The sequence below is a fragment of the Parasteatoda tepidariorum genome, chromosome 2 (assembly GCF_982258835.1).
Source record: "Parasteatoda tepidariorum strain Cologne lab strain chromosome 2, Ptep-v5.0, whole genome shotgun sequence".
Taxonomy (NCBI): domain Eukaryota; kingdom Metazoa; phylum Arthropoda; class Arachnida; order Araneae; family Theridiidae; genus Parasteatoda; species Parasteatoda tepidariorum.
Genome location: NC_141756.1, coordinates 46438035 through 46459507, shown reverse-complemented (window position 1 = coordinate 46459507; position 21473 = coordinate 46438035). Strand labels below are relative to the sequence as shown.

General features: G+C 25.9%; 1 protein-coding gene and 1 long non-coding RNA gene across 4 annotated transcripts in view; both read left to right on the top strand.

Annotated features, from left to right (window-relative positions):
- Nucleotides 1-21473, top strand: part of LOC107452571 (uncharacterized) — a 34177-nt gene that overhangs the window by 1529 nt on the left and 11175 nt on the right. For 2 of the 3 annotated variants that reach the window (XM_071177481.2, XM_071177483.2), the window contains one exon: nucleotides 1615-1780. In XM_071177481.2, the coding sequence (XP_071033582.1) occupies nucleotides 1615-1780 (166 nt within the window). Of the gene's footprint in view, nucleotides 1-1614; nucleotides 1781-6779; nucleotides 7081-21473 lie in introns of those variants that run through there. The other variant, XM_087157267.1, reaches the window with a different exon arrangement.
- Nucleotides 13868-19752, top strand: LOC147815254 (uncharacterized). The gene is made up of 4 exons (XR_015431363.1): nucleotides 13868-14008; nucleotides 15585-15622; nucleotides 16280-16356; nucleotides 19641-19752. It is a non-coding gene; the product is annotated as an uncharacterized LOC147815254 (long non-coding RNA).

Sequence of the window (21473 nt, the reverse complement as noted above, 5' to 3'; positions counted from 1 at the left end):
GTATCACACACACAGTGATTCCGCTTACTTTGTTATGGCAGAAAAATTGCAGAGTTGATATGGGGAGAAAAAAAAACTGAAATGTGTAATTCTCCATGGCAAAAAAAAAATTTCACTTTGGCTAAATTAATTCTATTCTAAAGCAAAGAAGAAAAATCATTCCTGGTATAACGGAAGAAGAGAATGAAAATAATTTTGAGTATCAAATTTGCTACTTTTTTTTAATAATAGTGAACCTTCAAGGGACCGACATTTCAGTTCACTATATCCGTTACGCAGGCAATTTCACTAATGGTTCCCAAACTCCTCCCTTTTATTATTTTATATTCATATAAATGACTGAAAAATATTATGTAGTAGCAAAAAATATGGTCTTGCATACAAAAAAATTTTGGTAATCTTTAGCAGATAAGCAATCCTCAACATCAGATCTGGAAACACTTCCCGACTCTCAGATAATTTTTCCTGAATTTCTGTTATTCCGCTTTTTGAACCTGCCATTCGAGCACATAAAAGTAGTTCCTATAGATGGTTTTAAAAATCGGTATATGTATTTATTTTGAAGTAGAAATTTCAAAATTATTACAAAGAAAATGGGGGGGGGGGGAATCCTCTGGATCAGATCTGGAAACACTTCCCGACTCTCAGATAATTTTTCCTGAATTTCTGTTATTCCGCTTTTTGAACCTGCCATTCGAGCACATAAAAGTAGTTCCTATAGATGGTTTTAAAAATCGGTATATGTATTTTTGAAGTAGAAATTTCAAAATTATTACAAAGAAAATGGGGGGGGGAATCAGGTGAAGACAGAAAGAAGTTCATTATATCCAACTTCCTCACTTTTTTGGTTCACTATATCCACTAAAAATAACATTATACGTGCATAGCAAGGCACGGGACCAAACATTTCGTTCACTATATCCGGGAGTTCACTATAGCGGGGTTTGACTGTATTACTGTCAAAATCAGACCTAATTAAGACAATTTATTTCAAATATGATTCCTTTCTTTATCACTAAAGGAAATCTTTACTAATGTGCATGATAATAGATGGATAAAAAGGTAAAGAATGTATTGCTTGCTTAATATCACTTTTCATTTTGCAGACTTGATTGAATTGTAATGAGTGATCTGTATTATTTTAAATGGGGGGGCCGTTTTAGAGGGGGGGAAGGAAATTTAAATGTTTCATTCATTGACATATTTTGGCTAGATCCGAATTCAATTCTTATTCAAATTTCTCAATCAAAGACAATATAGAAATTTATAAAAAGTCAGATCACCATGACAAATATGTTACTTCATTATTATTTGATTATCTTGTACAATGAATTAAAACAAAATTATCAACAAAAAAATTTCAGAGAATTGTTTTTATAATTAATTTAAATAAAATCTCTTGTTGCTAAATCTTGTAAAAATGATTTAGATACTCAATTGTCCAGTGTACTCTGGGCTAGAATTGTTTATAATACAATTGTGAATTATCAGTTCAATCTAAAATTAAATTTTATTTCAGTTATCAAACAACTACGATAAAATTACATGTATATATTTTAAATTCAATAATTGCATTACTTTTTGGTATTCATAATTAATGTTTTAATTTTACAGGGCCCTGTGTTTGTTAAAATTTGGGTTTGCAGAAAGATCACATCTGTTATTGCACTTGGTGTTTTGCTGTATTTTTATTATACTTTTGAAGACTATAATATGATAAATAATAAATTATTGAAAGAGATTCAACAACAAAATGCAGATATACAAGTGCTTCTTCAAAGTAAGCAGACATTTCTTTTAATTTTTAAGCTAATTTATGTATTGTAATTTTTATACATGTTACACTGTTCACACATATTTATTTTATTATTAAATTATTTTAATGCTGGATTTTCAGGTGAAAATTTCTGCTAACTTTCTAATTTGTTTTCATATTTTTAGCCAGTATTATCTTTTAAAAGATTTATCTTGTACTTGTATGCGTACTGTTTGAAATCTCCTCCTTTTTTGAGGTAGTGCACAAAGAAATAATGGCATGAATTGAAAACTGTCAACTAACATTTCTTTCTTTGTTTTATATATTTAGCCAATTTTTTATGCTGTGTAGAGACTTCTAGCTGAGATGATTTCTTTAGGGTGAAAAGCAAAAACTGGCATAAATTAAAAACTATCAAAACCTAAAATGTGAGTTGAGATTGAGAAAATCATAGGGTGTGTAGTATTTTTAAAAAGTGCTTAAAGGTACATATATTTTTATATATGTTTTTTAAAAGCCATTTTAATGGCTTTTAAAAAACATATAAAGGTCCTTTTTTTCATTAGATGATTTTAAAAAGTGCTGAATTTTTCCTTTTCTAAAATGAGATATTTTTCTTTACCATGTCGATTTTCGCCCCAGATTGTGCAAAAAGTGTGGTTTTTACACTGTTCTATTCAAAGTTTACAGTATTTATTCAACCAAATTCCATTTCGGCGTACCTGGGTTCCATATCGCATAAAAGCGCTGATCATCTTTGATGAAATACTTGCGTCTCCGCATGTGCACGTACTGAGCTGATTTCAGTAGGAAGGATTCTTGCATACTGATATGCAACTCTGCTGCATTTTGCAAGAGATTTTCAATTTCAAGCTTCAGTTATGCCTTCTGAAATCAAACAGAAAAATGCCAAATTTTCACTGATCTCGGGGATCAACTTAACATTTCCAATTTTTTTCCCCTTATAGCAAAAGAAAATTTTATTTCTCTTGTTAATTTTATTGTTGGTGAAGTCCCATCATTTTCGTCACTGGCAAGCTACTGGTCTTCTCGCACTCTTCTATTTATAGATCAGTATCTTAATCCCTGACTTGGGGATCATTCATTTATTATGTATTTCCATGAGGGTCCCCAGAGCATGCAAAAAATTATAAAGCTTCATCACCTCAAAATTTCCATCTCCCTTTTATTCATTTCATTTAATGAAGATAAGAATAATAATTTAATTTAATAAGGATAAGAATATTAATCAAACGAAATTTTACCCGAGGTACTATCCACTAATTGAATATATTTTTTTAAATTTTCATAGTACACTTTATTACTTTTTAAGTATTACTTCTTATTATTGTATTTTTACTTTTAAAATTTTCAATTGTTTTATGAAAAAAATTTATAATATTTAAATGTAAGATTTTAAAGAAGTTTGAAGTGAGAGGCTTTCACGAATTTAAATGTGGCAAAAAATCTTATTCTATTCAGATTTGTTATTCCAAAAAACTTTAGTTCATCTCTGAATATGATTTAAAAACAATTGAAAAAAAATTCAATTATCTCAGATTTGTTAAATATTATGGGTGTAGGGATTAAAAAAGATTTACTTCTGACAAAAGTGCTTAACTGCAATGCTCATTGTACTTACATTTCAAAGTTCTTTAAAAAAATTTTATCATATAATTAAAGAAATACTGATCCATGTAACCAATTTTATTTAACCAATTAAATTTATTAGGGGCAATTCACTAATTTACATTTGTAATATGAATTTACAAAAATTTTCTTAGTTTGGTTAATTCTTTACATACCTTTATAAGTTTGGTATGATCAATAATAATAATCTTGTTAATGTTTTGTTGAATCTGCTTTTATAAATAGTTTTTCTTTAAATCTAAAAAATTCACTTCATAATCTTTGAAAAAATGGATAAATTATTAATAATTTTGAATTAAATTTTTTTATATACCCAGTAAGCACACACCTCACGGCAAACGTAAGGCCGTAAGCTGGCATTCTAGGTAGGATAACGGCAAAAGGCAAGTACAATAGGGTCCTTTATCGTTTGTTTTGAGGCATTTCAGGAAGAGGCGGAATAACTCCTCACTTATACAGGCCCAGAAAAATAAAACCGTTGTTTGGCCTCTTACACTAAATTAGTTACAGGACCTTTATTGTATACCGCTGTTTGGCCTCTTACACTTAATTAGTTACAGGACCTTTATTGTATACCGTTAATTAAATGTAATGTTACAATTGATTAATAATGAATAGATGCAGAGTTGGTAAAAAATGTGCTTTTAACTCAAAACTTTGAAAAAAATCAGGAGAGAAAGGAAAAAAATTCATAAAACATTAATGAGTATTTTTTGACCGTATTTTTTGAGAGGAAAAAAACAGTTTTTATTATTCTTTGAAAACTGCTAATTTTTTAAATAGAATATTAAAAACTAGAATTTTATTATTTTATTATAATCTAAATATACTTTCTGTGGCATTACCTATTATATTTTTTAAAAAAGTAATTTTAATAAAAAATAATCATTTTAAATTTGATTACAATTTTTAAATAAATATATATAATTTTTTTTTTTTAATTTTTTCTTTTTGAAATCATTTTCTGAAGTATAATTTTTAACTTGAAATATAATATATTTGTTACTTTCAAGAAAAATTGAATACATATTCCCTTAAAAATACGAATAAATATTAATACTTTTAACTAGAACAATGAAATTAATCAAATGAAATTAACATGAATTTTTTCCAGACTATGATTCTTTTTTTAAACATTCTTTAAAACAAAAATGAATTGGTAAGTTCAAAATTCATGTAAATAAAAAAATCCATTTATAGAAAATAAATAGAAAAAAATATTGTAAATTGCTTATATCCTCCTTGAAATTATAAATATCTTGAATTTAGAGCAAGGATTTTTAATGAAATATGCTTTTTTATTACATTAATTTACTAATTTTTATTACAATTTAAGTATTTTGTAATAATGAATGTATACCATTTAAAATAATAAACTTTTCATTTATATAAACTGTTTTTTATTTTTTTTTATTTTAATGTTCATTTTAAACTTAATATCTTAGTTTAATCACTTACTTCTTAAAAACTGAATTCAAAATAGTTTAAATGGTCTTAGGAATTTTGAATTTTAAAAAAATCGTGTTTAAATTTTCTGATTGGTTATAGCAAAGGTCTAGTCCAATAAAGTAAGTAACTTTTTTTTCCGTAAACTTTTAAGCAATACTTGAAGGTAATAATTGCTTAGGAAATTTTATTCTTCAATATACGTTTTTAAATAATAAAAATATATTTGGATATTTTTATTAATTAAACTTCAAAATATTAAGCAAATAATTTTTTTCTCTAAGCTTATAATGCAGAATATAGATAAAAATAAAAATTATACTTTCAAAATGTTAATTATATTTATTTTTTATTCGCATAACAAAAATATTTTTTCATGCAGTATTATATTTATTTTTAAAATAGTTTATATACATTAAGGGAAAAATAACTGTTTTGAATGCAATACATAGATGGCGCTGTTTTTTTATTTTTTACTTTAGACGTGTTTTCGATTCCTGCCGATAGATGACAGAAAATATAAAGTGTCGGGTCTTGTAGGGTTGCCTTTCTTTTAACTTTGATAGAATTTCGCCAATTTACACAGAATGACTGTCGGTACGGCTTCTGTCCAGCGAATGAGTCGAGGCATAACCCCCCGCGGACTCTGCGGAAACCATATCCCTCCCCCACCCAAGGACAACCCTCCAACAAAAGTTTCTGCTTACTAAAAAAAAGCAAATCTATCATTCATGTGTGGCAAGGGTCTGCACTATTTATTCTAGCATAAAATGTGACATAAATAAAAAATGTTCTACTGCATATTACCTTTACCAATTAAATCGCGGAATAGTTATTTAAAACCAGAATTACGTTATTGAGTTTTATTTTAAAACTCAATTCTTTTAATAGCAAATTAGACAAAATTAAACATTAAATTTCTCTGTTTCAATCTTTCTTTACACTTACATTCATCACATACTTCAATTCAAGTGTTAATCAAAATAGCATCGTATTTAAAGCTGGAAAAAATACAAAAGTTATAGCATGATTTAAAAAAAGTTAACGATTTTTTCTTCTATGAAGTCGATATAAAATTTAAATAAAAATGCATTGTGTGAAAAATTACTCATTCTCCAATAATGTTCCCTAGTTGTAGAAAAATGAAAGAAACATAACAATACAAAATAATAAACACACATTTATCCATTTTCAAACGTCATTTGCAAAATGTTTCCTATACATGAATTAAAAACATTGTTTTTTCTCACAAGGGGTTTTGGGGTTAACAAATTTTAAAATTGTGCTGTGTTTTAAATCTTAGGAAACAATAGCAGAAATATGGCTGAAATATGAAAATAACGGTAAGAGAACCGAAATTTTATCTGTTTGCCCAATTAAACTGTTGATATAGGTCAATTTGCAAACTGTTAAATTAACAAACAATTAAACTGTTGGTAACGGTCAATTTGCAAATCAATATTTTAGAAAAGGCATAACTATTTGGACAAAATTGAATGATTATGTAATTAGAACTAAGTGGAGCTCTTTTAACTTTTAACCATAAACTGGCGAAAAATGAAATAGTATTTCATGCTGCCGAATCGACTTGGCAATTTTCATAGTACAAAACGAATCCAATTTTCATACCTACTTTTTAAAGAGTGCAGTTCTTTTAGAATTAATTTATTAAAATCCGGTTAAAGTTTGACGTTAATTTAAAAAAAAAAATCAAAACAGACCATAGTTCGTAAACATGCAAATATTTAAATATATTAAATGTTTTTCAGATTGTGACGATAATTTATACCTTGACTGCAGCAGATAAATTTTTATCAATTTATCAGCTTCTACAGTCCCTTTTTAGAGGCGATTTTAAATATTAATCATACGCTTACTGATAATAGTTATTCGACACAATTTATTTTTATGTATCCTTGTTTTCTAGATGGAGGCACCGTCACCTGTTCGCTACGCTCGATAATCCCTGTAGTTGATTCTCGTTCATCAAGTTTGAAACAATTGAAGATCAAGTACAAATCGTTTTCTTCTACTTTTTTAAATAAAAATTACGATTGGATTGCCAGCAGTTGTATTTTAAGGATTACTAAGTTTTGACAAATGAAAAATAAGGAAAAACGGTCTCGCCGAGAGTTATTACGCATTGAAGATGTTCTATGGAAAAAGCAGTTTATGCCCACGCGCAAAATCGTTTTTTTTTCTCTCAGAACTAGAGGCATTGGGTACAAACCTTTCTCCAGAATGTTCTTAAAAGTTTTTTTTTTCTTCCTGAAAAGTCGATTAAAAATTATTTGTTTAATATAAAATTATTATACTTTTATTTAAGTTCATTATATTAACTTGTTAATTTTAACAGAATAAAAAGGATAGCTGGATTTGAATAATAAATAACTGTGCTTAAAAATATACCATTTAGAAAGGCAGAATGCGCGACACAATAAGAATTAATAAATTAGAAGTAATTTTTTCTTGTTAACAGATCATATAGGAAACAATTCTTATTTCTCTTTATTCTACATATATTTTCAAATGTCGGTATGAAATGTCGAAGTTTTATATTTGGCAACATCTAATTTTTTTCTATATATTTTTTTTTTCTTTATTTTTATTATTTTTAATGAAGTCAAGAGGGATATTATGAAAATCGCGTAAATGAAAAATTTTTCCACAACAATCGATAAATATTTATTAGTTAAAGAAAAAATTAAGAAGAACCTTTTAAATTGTAATAACTTTCAAACAAATAAGAGTTTCTAAGAGGAAATAAAGACTCTATGTTACGGTTATAAACTAAATTTGGCTCTTTCAGCATACCAAATTTAACTTCTGAAACTGAATTCTTGCGGCCATAGAGCGGCCCACGTGTTATTTTTCTAACAAGTTTAAGAATAAAAATAATCTTGACTTAATTTTAGAATTATTTTTTAATTCCATTGCAATTTGCGTTCAATCTCCTACATATCTTCGTAATGTGAAGTTTCTAAATCTAACAGTGTTTGATAAAGTGTAACGTTAAGTTGAAAACCCCAAAACAGTGGCGGTGTCAGGGACCTTTTCAGTCTTCTGACAGAGAAGGAAATTTATTAATATCTGCTCGTTTCACGTTAATTTAGCAATGCGGTCTATTTTTCCAACTTCATATAAAAAGAAAGTTTTAGGAATGATCAATGTTAATGTTATTATTCTAGGTTCTCATGCGTTCGCACTCCTCGATTAGACCAATTTAATCGAAAACTTCAACACTATTATCTTAAGTAAAGAATTCTAAGAGTCATGAAAAAAATCATGATAGCGTCTCGAAAATCAAAAAGCATCTCGAAATGAAATAATAAAAAATAAAGAAGACAATTTTTGAAATTCTTAGGATTCATTGTTTTACAGACTGAGTTTTTTCTTTTTATTTTCACCAGAGCGTATTTTTAATAGTGTTACATTAAATTACTTTAAAGCATTTTATAATCTTTTTATAGTTAACTTATGCACAACTATTGTTCTCCTTCTTGGCAGCAATTATTATATAAATATTAATACTGAAAAAAGAAAAGAATTTTGTATTGTTCTACGAAACGTATATTGGCTGGAATTAATTATCAATTTGGCCCATTGACTGACAAAAGGATAAAAATTAACTTAGACACCTTTTGTAATTTATGACGACCTTATAAAAGATCTATCCAAGAAAAAAAATGATCAATGGGTATCCAGTGACTGGAATAGTGCATTTACAATTCTCTCATGTTATTAAACTAATAGTATTCCTTGACTTTCATTAATCATTTTATTAACAAAATTGTAATTGTAAAGTATATTTTTTCTCTCTTAATAACACATACTTTTTTTAATTTTTTATTTTAATAATCTTTTTTATTTGGATTAATTCGGTTTTTAGAAAACAGTTCAAACCAATCTTTCAATAAAATTTTATATCAATAATATCTGATATCTAGTAACTTATTCTTAGTTTATTTACAGTTAAATATAATAAATTTCGCAATTATAGTAGGAATAACGAAGTTTACCTAATACGACATAGTTAAATTAAATTTTTACTCTTTATTTTGTAAAAAATAAAATTTTTTTTGATATTCATATTTTTTGTAGAATATTTATTTTAAGGAACTTGTAATTCAACGTTTAGTAATTTACGCTGAGTAATTTTTTTGCCGTATTGACTTATTCATTCTTTATTTGACTTAGCTCAAATAAATATAATATCTCCCGAAATTGATTATATGGGGTTTATATCAAATAAACCCCATATAATCAATTTCGAGCAGTCCAGTAAACATATCTTAATAGAAAATTAAAGGATTTAAGTTTCCAACTCAGAATTTTAACACCTTAATCTTTACACTACTATAACAAACCTTAAATGAAAATATTGTTTCGAATTATTTTCGTAAAAACAAAAACAAAGTTTACTCACTGTCCCTTCCTTACACAGGGGGGTTGCTCTCCCAGGAGCGACCCATCATAATAATTAATTATCGAATTAGTGCTGTTTTAAATAGTTTTCGATAAAATTATAATAATTTGAATTATTATTAGTAATGATTGCACTAAAATTAGTAGTTTGTAATGCAAGCACCTTTGTACGTTGTAAGAACTAGCGCTTTTTTTTTTAACTGCATATATTAAATGTAAAGTCAATATCAAAAAGAGAATCATAAGAATTTTAATGATCAATTTTATGCAATAGAATTTCAGGAATAAAAAGGAGTTTGTAAGTGTATTTGTGTGCCCTTCATGATATTAAAATATTTGTTAGTAAAAGAAGTAAAGACCTTTATTTTAGAATTAAGAAGTTAAAGTTTACTTTGAGGGGGACGAGAAGGTGATGGAATGTAGCTGTTTCAAAAAAAGATCCTTTTCCTCTCTTTGTTAGTGTATGGTAACTTGAGAAGTTAACGATGTCCGGTTATGCGTTTCTCACATCCCACCCTGTTGGGGGTCAGAGTTCTTGAGGAACTTCAGACTTTTCCAATATTTTGTTATTTTTTTATGTTTTGAATCGATCTCCCCTATCATCAATTTCAGTTTTAATTTCTTTCCTTATATTGCTGACGATTATTATTATTTAACATTTTCATAAGACCACTATTATGTTCAATTGTTCGTAATAAGTTTTTCATTGAACTGTTTATTTTTTTTCCTAAAGAAATAAATAAGCAAAAATATAACAGAAAAACGCAAAATTCTCATATTTCGCAGATTGCGAAAAGCAATACACCGTAAAAGTCATTTACAGATCAAAATTGTGTTTCTAAAATGTATCTAACAAAAATCTTTCAACCATTTGTGGGAAATTAGAAAAGTAAATGAAAAATAAATATATAAATGAACTCTAATTTTTAAAAAAAATATTTTTTGATTTAATATCAAGGTCTTATTTGATTAGTAATATAACTTGTTAAAAATGGAGAGGATCTCGCTTTTTATGCTTTATAAGTACAACAAAGCATCATAATTCTTTGCACTTTTTTGGATTTTTAAACTCCTTGTATCTGAACAGTCCAGAGCTTGTAAATGATTCAAATAAATCAAATTCATTCTCATTCATATGTTTTAAAATTAACATTATTCAAATTAAAATTAACATTAAAATATTATAAAGCGAGAAATCAGTTTCAACCTGCCATAATTCTAACAATTGATATAATAAATCGGTAACTTACTTAATTAACTATATTTCGTGGTTCGTGCAATAATGAAGAAAGCTAAAATATAAAAAGAAAACTCTAAAAGAAAAATTAACGGTAATTAAATTGTTAAATCTTCTTATTTCGCATCTTCATAAATTATTAAAATTCAATTCTTCTCTCATCTGGACACAAATGCATTTAAAGTTAGATCTTTTGTAATTCATGCATTTAAATTTTTTAGTGTCTTAATATTTATGAGTTAACTCAGAAACTTCTAACTGTATTTCATTTCTTAAATTAGCAAAAAAGTTCAGAAGGAAAAAATAATTAATGTACTCTGTTTTTATTTAATTTTGAACCAATACAGAAAAATTTATGAACGGGCAATGTTTAGGGAGGAAAACTCCTTAATTCTTTGAGTAGAGAAATAATAATACGTTACAATACCATGCGTTTCTTTCTGAATTAAAAAATCGTTAGGGCGTAGCCAGCGGAGTTAAATTATTGCCGTATGCGCCATTGATAACTTCAATCTACGTTTTATTATCTGTATTTTGTTTTGTAGAGCAAAAACTGCAAGATTTAGAACAATCAAATTACAATGCACTGTAGAGAAGTGTACAGGGATTACGATGGAATGAAGAAAATTTATGATCGATAATTTGTTTGAGAATTATTAACTCCTACACTTAGTGATAAAAAATATCGTATGAGCCGTTCTGCTGGACACAAAAATTCCTCTACAGAATTGAAATTTTGTTTTTCTGAGCAAAAACAACAAGATTTTAAAATTTGAAATTACTATGGTTTATAGAAAGAAATACAGAGAAAATTTAACATTCGATAATAAGTATTATTAACTCTTATACTTGTAAAAAAATTACTATATATGGATGATCTGTAAGATGAGAAAATGTATGATCAAAACTATCAAAATATTGCTAAGTTTACCATAATTCTAGCTCTATGGAAACACCAAAAAACTCGATAATTTTTACCAAAGTGTTTGGGTAATGTTTTAGGTTGACAATAAGATAAAATTTTATAATGTTTGTTAAATTTTGGTAAAATATGGTAAATAATCATGGTAGCTAAGAGCATTTTCTTCTTATAAGCCTTTATTCAATAAAATTAACTGTTCTGTTTTGTATTTTCTACTAAATGTGTGGTAATAAGAACTATATTTGTGAAAACCAGAATTTCTGTTAAACCCTTACAATTTGAATAGAAAATTTATCAAATAAATAGTTTAAATGCAGGATATATTTTAATTTTATTATCCAAGTTAATGTTTTTTTTTTTTTTTTTTTTTTTTTTTTTTTTTTTTTTTTTTAAAAAAAACTAGAAATGTCAATACAGTTCCGCAATTTTACCGAATTGTTTTCTTCGTATTTTCCACTTAAATGTAATTATGCAGTTAAAATTCGATGAGCTAAAAAATCATTTTTATATGTAAACCTAAAACGAATTTTCCTTCGAATTCCAATTTATTTGCAAGTCATTGCTAATTTAAGTGTTCATTCGTGATTTTTTTCAGGTATATTTTAAATATTGACTGTTTATTCATTTTTGCAGAAAATTTATTTTTTCGTCAGGAGATCTTTGTCTTTTTTTTAATTTTGTAAGCTCGCACTGAATTGTGAATTAAGAGTAGCGAAAGAGAGAGAGAGGGATTTGCATGTTGCAAGATATAAATCTTAACAGTTAAATTGACTTTTTTAAAAATAAATAAATAAATAAACCTAACAATAAAAAGTATTCCCAGTTTAAACTGTTAAAATTCTCGTCAATAAATAAAATAATTTCTCAGCAATTTTTCTTGTTTTATTATTGTAATACACAATCTGTATTCCTTAGGTCAAATCTTCTTTAAAGTGCATATGATAATTTTCAAGTTGAGGTAGTCCTCGAAGTCGTTACGATTAGCATTTTAACAAAACATTCTTACATAACGCTACTTCACTTGTACATTTTAAAAGCAAAATGTTCAGCGTTTCAGTTTAAAATATTGGTTTTTAAGGGAAGACAATAAAACAAGGATTTAAGTGAAACAATTACGCGGATAGGTGATCGGAAACGGGGGGAGTCAGAGACTCCCTCTTTTTCTTTTTTTAATTTTCGCATGGAACAATTCCTTAACAGAAAGAGTTAATAATATTTATTAATAATACATATTAATCTTATAGAGAAACAGGATTTTATTTTTCTGCACAGGAAGTCAAAACATTTATATAAGCATTATTTCCAAGTGTAGAAGTATAAAAGTTTTTCTGAAAAAAAAAGCATACAAAATAAGTTTTGACATAATGCAATTATTTAATTTCGAGAGTTCATTTATCGTTGGTAATTAACTAAATGTTTTTGTTATTTAATTTATTTTTCCTTCATAACACCAGAAATTGTTTTTAATAATTTAAAAATAAATATTGATCTTAATTTGAGGACATCTTACTGTTTGAAATCACAGGACACGTATTTTTAAAAAGAATCATTTAAGTGACCTTGCTTCCAATCCTTCAAGTTAAGGAAAAGAGAGAGGGGAAAGCGAACGCTAAGCACTTTAAACCCCCTTCCCCGATTCTAAGAAATAGTCTCTTCAACCAGGTGGTCCACTTACCCCAGACGCCAAAAGATTCAATGGTCGCCAAAAAATTTGAAAAAAAAGGAGATAAATAATGGAAATGGTCAACTTCAAAAGAGGTCTCCTTTCTGCTTTATTGCAGGAATGCGACCTAAGGACAGGAATGGCCTAAGGACAAGTAAGTAAACTTTTATTCTTTAGCTCATGTTATATTTTCAGTACACTATTATTTATTAATTTTTCACAAATAGTTTGTTTTTATTTTCTTTATTTAGTTTTTAGTAATTATATTTTTTAATCGTTATGATTAGCATGTAAGTTACCATTTTAGTTTTAAAATGAATTATAAGTTCCATTAATTCTAACAATAGAAAAATGATTTTCCATAGCTATTTAAATCAAATGCTTCTTTATTTTTTTAAAAAGTTTTTAATTTAATAATTATTTAAATTAATTTACTTACTTAGTTTAATTACCTTATTTATTTTATTAAAAAAATCGGTAGTCATTTTTTACCAGGACTATGTATTGACGGCGCGTTTCACCTTTTGTTTCAAATAAAACTTCTGATCAGACCTAAAGGGTTTTCTTCAAATATGTTTCCGACCACTAAGAAAAAAAAAATAAATGGTATTAACATTTTCTAATTTTTTATTAGTTTATCGTATAATTTAAATTTATTAATTTTTTGATAAGAGTTTTAAATTAGAAACGTTTAACAATCTAAAACTCGTCTCACACTTGCTTTCAGCTCTTAATATTTTTCAGAATAAATTAACTGGAAAAACTCTTTCTAAGTTTGCTTTTGTTGCTTTGTAATTGCTTTTTATTAATGTTATTTATTTATTTTTTTTTTTTTTTGCACGGATGGAAATACTGTAAGAAAAATCTTTTGGAAGAAAAAATCTTTTGGAAGAAAGGTCAAGATAAAAGGTAAGAACATCTCAAATCTTTATATTAAGGGTAAAATTTAGGATTAAATTTTTAATAATATTAGGAAACTACATACTTTACTGTTATTGAAGTATGTTTTTTAAAACATGTTTAAATTTTTTAAATAAATAACGCATAATTTAATCTGCAAAAGCATTTTCTTAAAATGTCTTTTAAAATTTTTTTCATATTTTTGAAAAACTTTATATTTATAACGAAAGTTACATTTATAATGAATGGTAAAAAAAATTGTTTTGGCCCATATCTTTGTGTACAAAAGGGACAGGAAATTTGATTTTAAGTAAACAGAAATGCTGGAACTGTCAGGAACGATGTAATTTTCGGCCAAAACATGAAAAAAATCTTGCAATAAGCGTGAAATATAATTCACTCTAAAATTCACGTTAACACTATGTAGCCAATGAGGTTAAAAGTAATTAAGATAAACATATACTTTATTATCCCATAAAAGAAATCTACTGCAACATATTTGCATTTTTTAAAATTATTTAAAATAAGAATATTTTTTTGTGGAAATGAATTCAAAGTTCTTTTTAAGTATAGAAATATTTGCAGCATAATATTTTTTCTTTCTTCATAGAATTAAGTTTTCTGTTTCTAGCTCTTTTTCCAGTTCTTGTGCAAATTTTACTATTTATCTAATCTTATTTATCTTTTTCTTAATTCATTCTCTATCTTAAGATTTATAGGGTTGTTTATTTTAAATCTCTTCCTGTTGAACTTTCACCTATTGAAATTTTATTTTTAAAAAAGCATTATGCTTGACATATTTTCCGTAAAAAAAAGTGATTTTAATTGACTGTTGAATATATATATATTTCTGATGATTACTATGTAGTGCAAAAAATTAATCTAAATATTTTTTGAAATTATGATGGAAGAGGCAAGGAATTTTATTTCTGAAATTAAGGGTAACCCGGACAAAAGTAATATATTGGACTATTTTAGTATCTATAATTTGAATAGACTTCTATGTCTGTTATGCCGGATTTTTTTTCCTTTCATATCTTATTCCTTTTCTAAATTTGAATTAGAGAACAAAATTTAAAAAAGAAAATTTTTCACTTTAATACTACGTCATGTTATAAAAGAACTATAAATTACTATTTTCTTAATGATTGTCATTTATAATATTTGATTGATTTGATAATGTAATTTTATTATAAATATTAGGCAGAATTTATCTAAACACACATTTTACCCCATTTTAGAAAAAGATGCATAATAAGTTAGGACTTTAAATTCGATTTTTTATTTTAGATATAAACTTGTCCTCTAAATATACCCTTTCAATTCTGAACTATATTTTATAGCATTTGCCTAGTGTAATTATTTTAAAGGCAAGATCATCAGTAGTTAATACTAGTTTACGATAAGCATTGAACATATAAAAAATAGGTGGTAAACATTAAACTTATTGTCAGATATATTGTATAGAAAATAGTTAGAAGCAGTTTTTTATTTTTTTTCTCAATTCATTGTTCTTACTTTGTTGATTTTTTGCTGTTTTTTCTATGGTTATATTCTTATTGTTTTCTTTTTCTTTCATGAAAAGTCTGGAGAGACTGAAAATGGCAGTCAACAGAAAAGAAGGTAAGAACATGTTAAAACTACATTTTAACTTAGTGGCATCCATTTTATATTCAATAATTTGTGGCATTCTTTGTATTATTGAAATATTTTATGATTATTAGTAAATAATTGTTTATAATTTTAAAGAAAATATTTTTTTGAATCCTTAACATTTTTTAATCAAAATACTTATTTCTGATTAGCAAAAGTACTTTCCTAAAAAATTTGCAAGTTTATTTTTGACTTTTGTAAATGTTGACCACATACTAGACTAACAAACATACCATACACATGCTAGACTAAAATTGAAAATTTTAAATATACTAGAATTTTTTTTGAGGTGGGAAAAATTTTTTTCGTCAAATGATTTAATTTTATCATAACTTATCTAATTTTACCTAATTCAAAAAAAAATAATCTAAATTTCGCATTTTAATTTTGAACTATATTCTATAGTAATTGCCAATGGTAATTATTTTATAAGAAATATCTTCAGTAGTTAATAATAACTTCCGATAAGCATTGTGCATGTACGAGATAGCTGGTAAACATAAACTTATTGTATAGAAATGAGTTCTAAGCAGTTTTTTTTTTTTAATTTAATGTTTTTATTTTGTTGATTTATAACAGTTTTTTCCACGTTCATATTCTAATTATTTTTCTTTCTTTCATGAAAAGTCCAGAAATTCTGAGAATGTGAATGAAATAGAATGGTTGAGTACTAGAATTAGAATGCACGAGAATCAACAGAAAAGGTAAGAACATGATAAAACTACATTTTAACTCAGTAGCACCGATTTTATATTCTATAATTTGTGGAATCTATTTTACAAATTCATAGCAAAATTAGAAAATCTACTTTATATTCTATATGTAGAACTGCAATTTTAATAATTTCTTCGACTGTAATTTGTATTAAAATATTTTCAGACTATCAATAAATAATTTTTTATTATTTTAAAGGAAAAGTTTTATAAGGAAATATTTTTTTTTAAATCGAAATTTTTTAATCAAAATACCTGTTTTTGATTTTCAAAGGTACTTTCCTAAACTCTTAGCTTTTTAGCCGCCTAAATTTATTACTTTTTTAAAAAAGTTTCAGCTCGTTTTTTTAAAAATTATGCCTATACTAGAATTACTTGTATTTGTTGAGAGAAATTTCTTTTTTAGTCAAATGATTTGATTTTATCATAGCTTACATGTCATCTTAAAGTAAATTTCCTTTCATAATTTTTAAATATTAAAAATTTTAAAGTAAAAATTTATTATAAAATAAATCTTAAAATTATTGCATAGCTGTTATTAAGTGCTATGTACTGTTATAATGTTTAATATATATATATATATATATGGGTCATTCTCACGAAAACTGTAATTTTTCAGTTCATAAAATCCCAAAAAAGTAAAGTGAATAAAAAGCTCTGAAACTTTCTATATTAATAGAAATATGTAATGGCATTATAAAGAAAGTATATATCCTATAAATTATACTTAATATTTAAATTAATTAATTTTTTAAATAATTAATTTATAATTATTAATTTATAATAATTAATAATTAATTAATTAATTTAATAAATACATTAATTAGTTTAATAAATCAATTTATTAATTTATTTTTCAAATTAATTAATAAGCAAATTAATTATTTTCACTATTTAAAAAGTGAGGGACTGACACTAATAGTGAGGGAATGATATTTTATTTTAATACATGTTTTTATCTAAGTTACATCTACCTAAAGTTTGAAAATGATAACATACTAAGTATATCTAATATTTATTATAATTTAGTCTTATATATTTAATAGTTTTTACAGGTTTGGGAAATAAAATTGACTGGCACGATTGAACAAAAAAAAATTTAATAATATACTCATCTTGAATCATTCCCTCACTTCAGCGTCATTCCCTCACTTTATACACTAGTGAGGAAATGACGAATTCAATAAAATTTAAAAATAACAGTTAGGCTTTATTAATTTCTGAAGTCAATCACATACAATTATATTCATACAAGAAAGCTACATATAATTATCCACTTTTTCGATGAAGTTGTATTTTATTTTACTCTAAAAAACGACATGAGGGAATGACAAATGTAAAAAATTTTACCTGGTTTGATTCATTCAAATTTATTCCACAGCAAAGCTTCTTTAAGTTGAAGATGGAAACATACTGCAATTTTGTTCTATGATGCCAGTTGTTAACTTCTGAAGTTTTTATTAAAATATTTTTATTCTAAGATGATTGCAGGTGATAAGAACATTGTTGTGAGGGAATGACGCGAAATACTGGGGACAAAGTTTAAAATAGTGCTGTGTTAATATTTTTATCTGAAATTAAATTTAAAATTTATTTTCTGAATTCTATATTTCAATATTCTCAAATAAAAAACACAAATTTGTAAAAAAAAAATTTTTATTTCAGAAACAATTTTTTTCTTTTTTTAAATCAGCAGTGGGGACAAGTGAGGGAATGACATATTGGTATATTTTTATTACCTAAAATTAATAAAAAATAAAAATTAATAATTTTATTTTTATTCTTTTGTTAGCTTGCATTCTGAAGGACACTTTCCCTGAAATTTTTTTTTTTCGTAAGTTGTAAAACAAACATAAAATATACTGGGGACATGAAAATGACTGTTTTTGTGAGAATGACCCATATATATATATATATATATATTTCACTGGTTTTCAACTTTTTTTTTTCAACTGGTTCTCTTCAAATTAAAATTTTTTATGTATAAAAAAAATTTAAATATTTTAAAAAACCGTTTAGTTTAAACCAACCTATCTTGATGGCATAAAATTTATATTCTTTAGTTAGTTTGTAAATTCATTACAAATTCAGAAAATCATTCCTCTTTATCGCATATTTTAATAACTTCTTCTATAATAATTGGTATATCATTTTTAAGTAATTAATACTTAATGGAGTATAATTTTGAACGATCATATATTCTTTTAATTGATAGAAATTTTAATCAAATAACGTATTTTCAGATTTTAAAAGTACTATTTTAAAAAATTTTACATTATTATTTTTTGCATTTTTAAAAACCTTTAGTTTGTTTATTTCCTTGAGGTTAAAATTTCTTTTAATTAACTAATTTAATTTTATATAAACTTAAAATATTTTCACATATTAATTTAAAGTAAAAAATTCGTTCATAGTTGTTAAATTTTGTTTAAATATTAAAAATATTAACATTACATTACATATTAATAGCTACAAACTATTTGGTGAGAATGTATTCTTTCTAAATTAAAAAATATTAAAGCTTTGCTATCAAATTCTTTATTTAAAATGCATTTTTATGTTCAATTATTAAATAGATTGATCTGTAGTTACAAAATGCAATATATAAGCATTGTTAAGCGATATGTACCGCTTCAATTAGTCTTCTAACTTATGGAAGCATTTTAAAAGTTAACAGTTTATAACACATGAGTTTAAAGTAATGAAGTTTGGTCACCACTTTTAACTTTTTTAAAGTCAATCATAGTTCTCTCGATTTTTAAACTAATTAATTGTTTCATAATACTGTAAAGAGAAGTTTTATCCAGGTTGTTTCGTTAATTCATAGGATATTATTCATAGTTGTTTTAATATTTGATGCTGCAATTTTTTTCCATCCAAATGAATCCGCTATTTTACACATTTTTTTTTATTACGAGCTGGAATATTCATTTTGTGCTATTATTACCTTTTGTTACAATCAGCTTAAATTTATTTTTGTGACAATCAATGCTCGCTAGTAAATAATAAAAAAAAAAACAGGTGGTTTGAGCAACTTTATTAAATTCTATAGCGTACTATATTTATAAGAGAAAAACAAAATTTTTGAAAATTATTGAATAGAATTTTTCTTCGAATATTTCCCTGTGATCAATAAAAGTATTTTGAATAGTTAGAATTAATTGATATTAAACTTAACCCAGAATTAAAATGCGTCAAAAATTCATTAGATATTTTGTTTCTGTACCTATTATTTAATAAATCTGTTGTAAAATAAATTGGTTACTTTTTTGCAGGAAAACTAGATTCATTGTGAAAGAGAATGCTTATAAAGAAGTTATTGTACAGTTATGTACTTGTTTGTATTTTGATTTGTTATACTGAAATAAAATAATATTCTTTTCTTAAGGTCATGTTTTATTTTAAATTTTATGCATTTTATTTTTATTAAAATTCCAGCTTTATTTATTTAAAATCACAGAAACTGATGTGTTATTTACAGGTTCCCAGTATATATATATTTTTAAAAATATTTATAATATGTCTGTTTATCTATTATTGAATATGAATAATATTGAAAGAAAGTTATCCAATATTAAATATGAATAATATTGAAAACAAAAATAATGACTGGGTTGTGGCTTTGTTTCTATCAAGAAAAGCTAATTGTAGGTTTAATATATATAATTATTTTCATTTTTTTTATAACTTAAATAACTTATATATTAATATATATAATAATTTTCATTTTTTTTTCATAACTTAAATAACTTATACATTAAGTCGCAATATGTTTTTATCCTAGAATAAAATTTTTATTTTATTTTACCTCAGAATGTGTAAAAAAATGTGAACACTCAATTAAACACACAATGTTTTTATATGATTCTACTTTTAACTTATTGCATTTATAATTGATTAAAATGAAATAAAAAAGAAATCTATTATATTATGTAAGAAGATTCATTGGATGATAATTTATCATAAATTGAGCAATTTTTTCCACCATTTTGCTTTTTATATTAGCATAAAGTTTTTTGCATGTAATGGCAGTTATTGCTTTATTACAATATAAAAAGTTAAAATGCAATAAATTACTATAGCTGATATCAGCAGAGTAAGAGAAAACAATTTATGTTCCTTAAATAAGAATTGTTATCAACAACATGCAGCAAAAAGTCTTTGAAATTTAAGGAGAGCTCTAATAAATAAGTAAGTGACAAAAAAAAAAAAAAAAATGCCGATACACCTAACATAAAGGTGTGATACCGGCAAGGACGGCATTAAAGTTTTCTATTGAACCAAGTTTGAGGTGAGTTAAGGGTGGTATATCAGCAAATAAGGCAAAGAAGTTCGCCTAAACATCTGATATAAAGGTGTGATACCGGCAAGGACGGCATTAAAACTTTCTATTGAACTGAGTTTGAGGTGAGTTAAGGGTGGTACACCGGCAAATAAGGCAAAGAAGTTCGCCTAAGCACCTGAAATAAAGGTGCGATACGGGCGAAAACGGCATAGACGTTTTCTAATCAGCCAACAGTTAAGGTGCCTTAACGGCAAACGAGGCAACGACGTGTGCCAGTGAACATATTCAGCTTTTGATAAAAAGGCAAAAAAGACATCATAAAGGTACAATAAAAGCCTTTACGGCAATTTTCTCTTTATTCTGTGAAAAAAAAAAAATTTCCCGGTATTTAACAGGCAAAAATGGCAAAGTAATCCAGAGGCAACAAACTAGTTCCGGTCCTTTAACGATTGCCGTCACTTTGCCTGAAATGCCATGCACTGGCCCTCATTCTGGCCCAGATTTCACTTTATTAACGGAACCGATACGGCAATGAAAAGCCCGCCGTAATGGCACTTTAGGTGAGCCGACATTGTCCCTTCACTAGCCCTAAAGTCGTGTGCTTGTTGGGTAATAAAATAAAGTAATTATTAATTTTAGAAATAGAAGGAGCCACTCAGTATTGAATATATTTAAAATTGTGCATAAATTGTTTTTATGGTGGCTAATATAATCAACAAAAAAGTTCTTTGTCAGAAATTATTTATTTTATTACTCATGTAAACTCTTTGAAAATAATTTTGCATTTTGTTAATGTATTCATGAAGAACTTACAACAATAGCA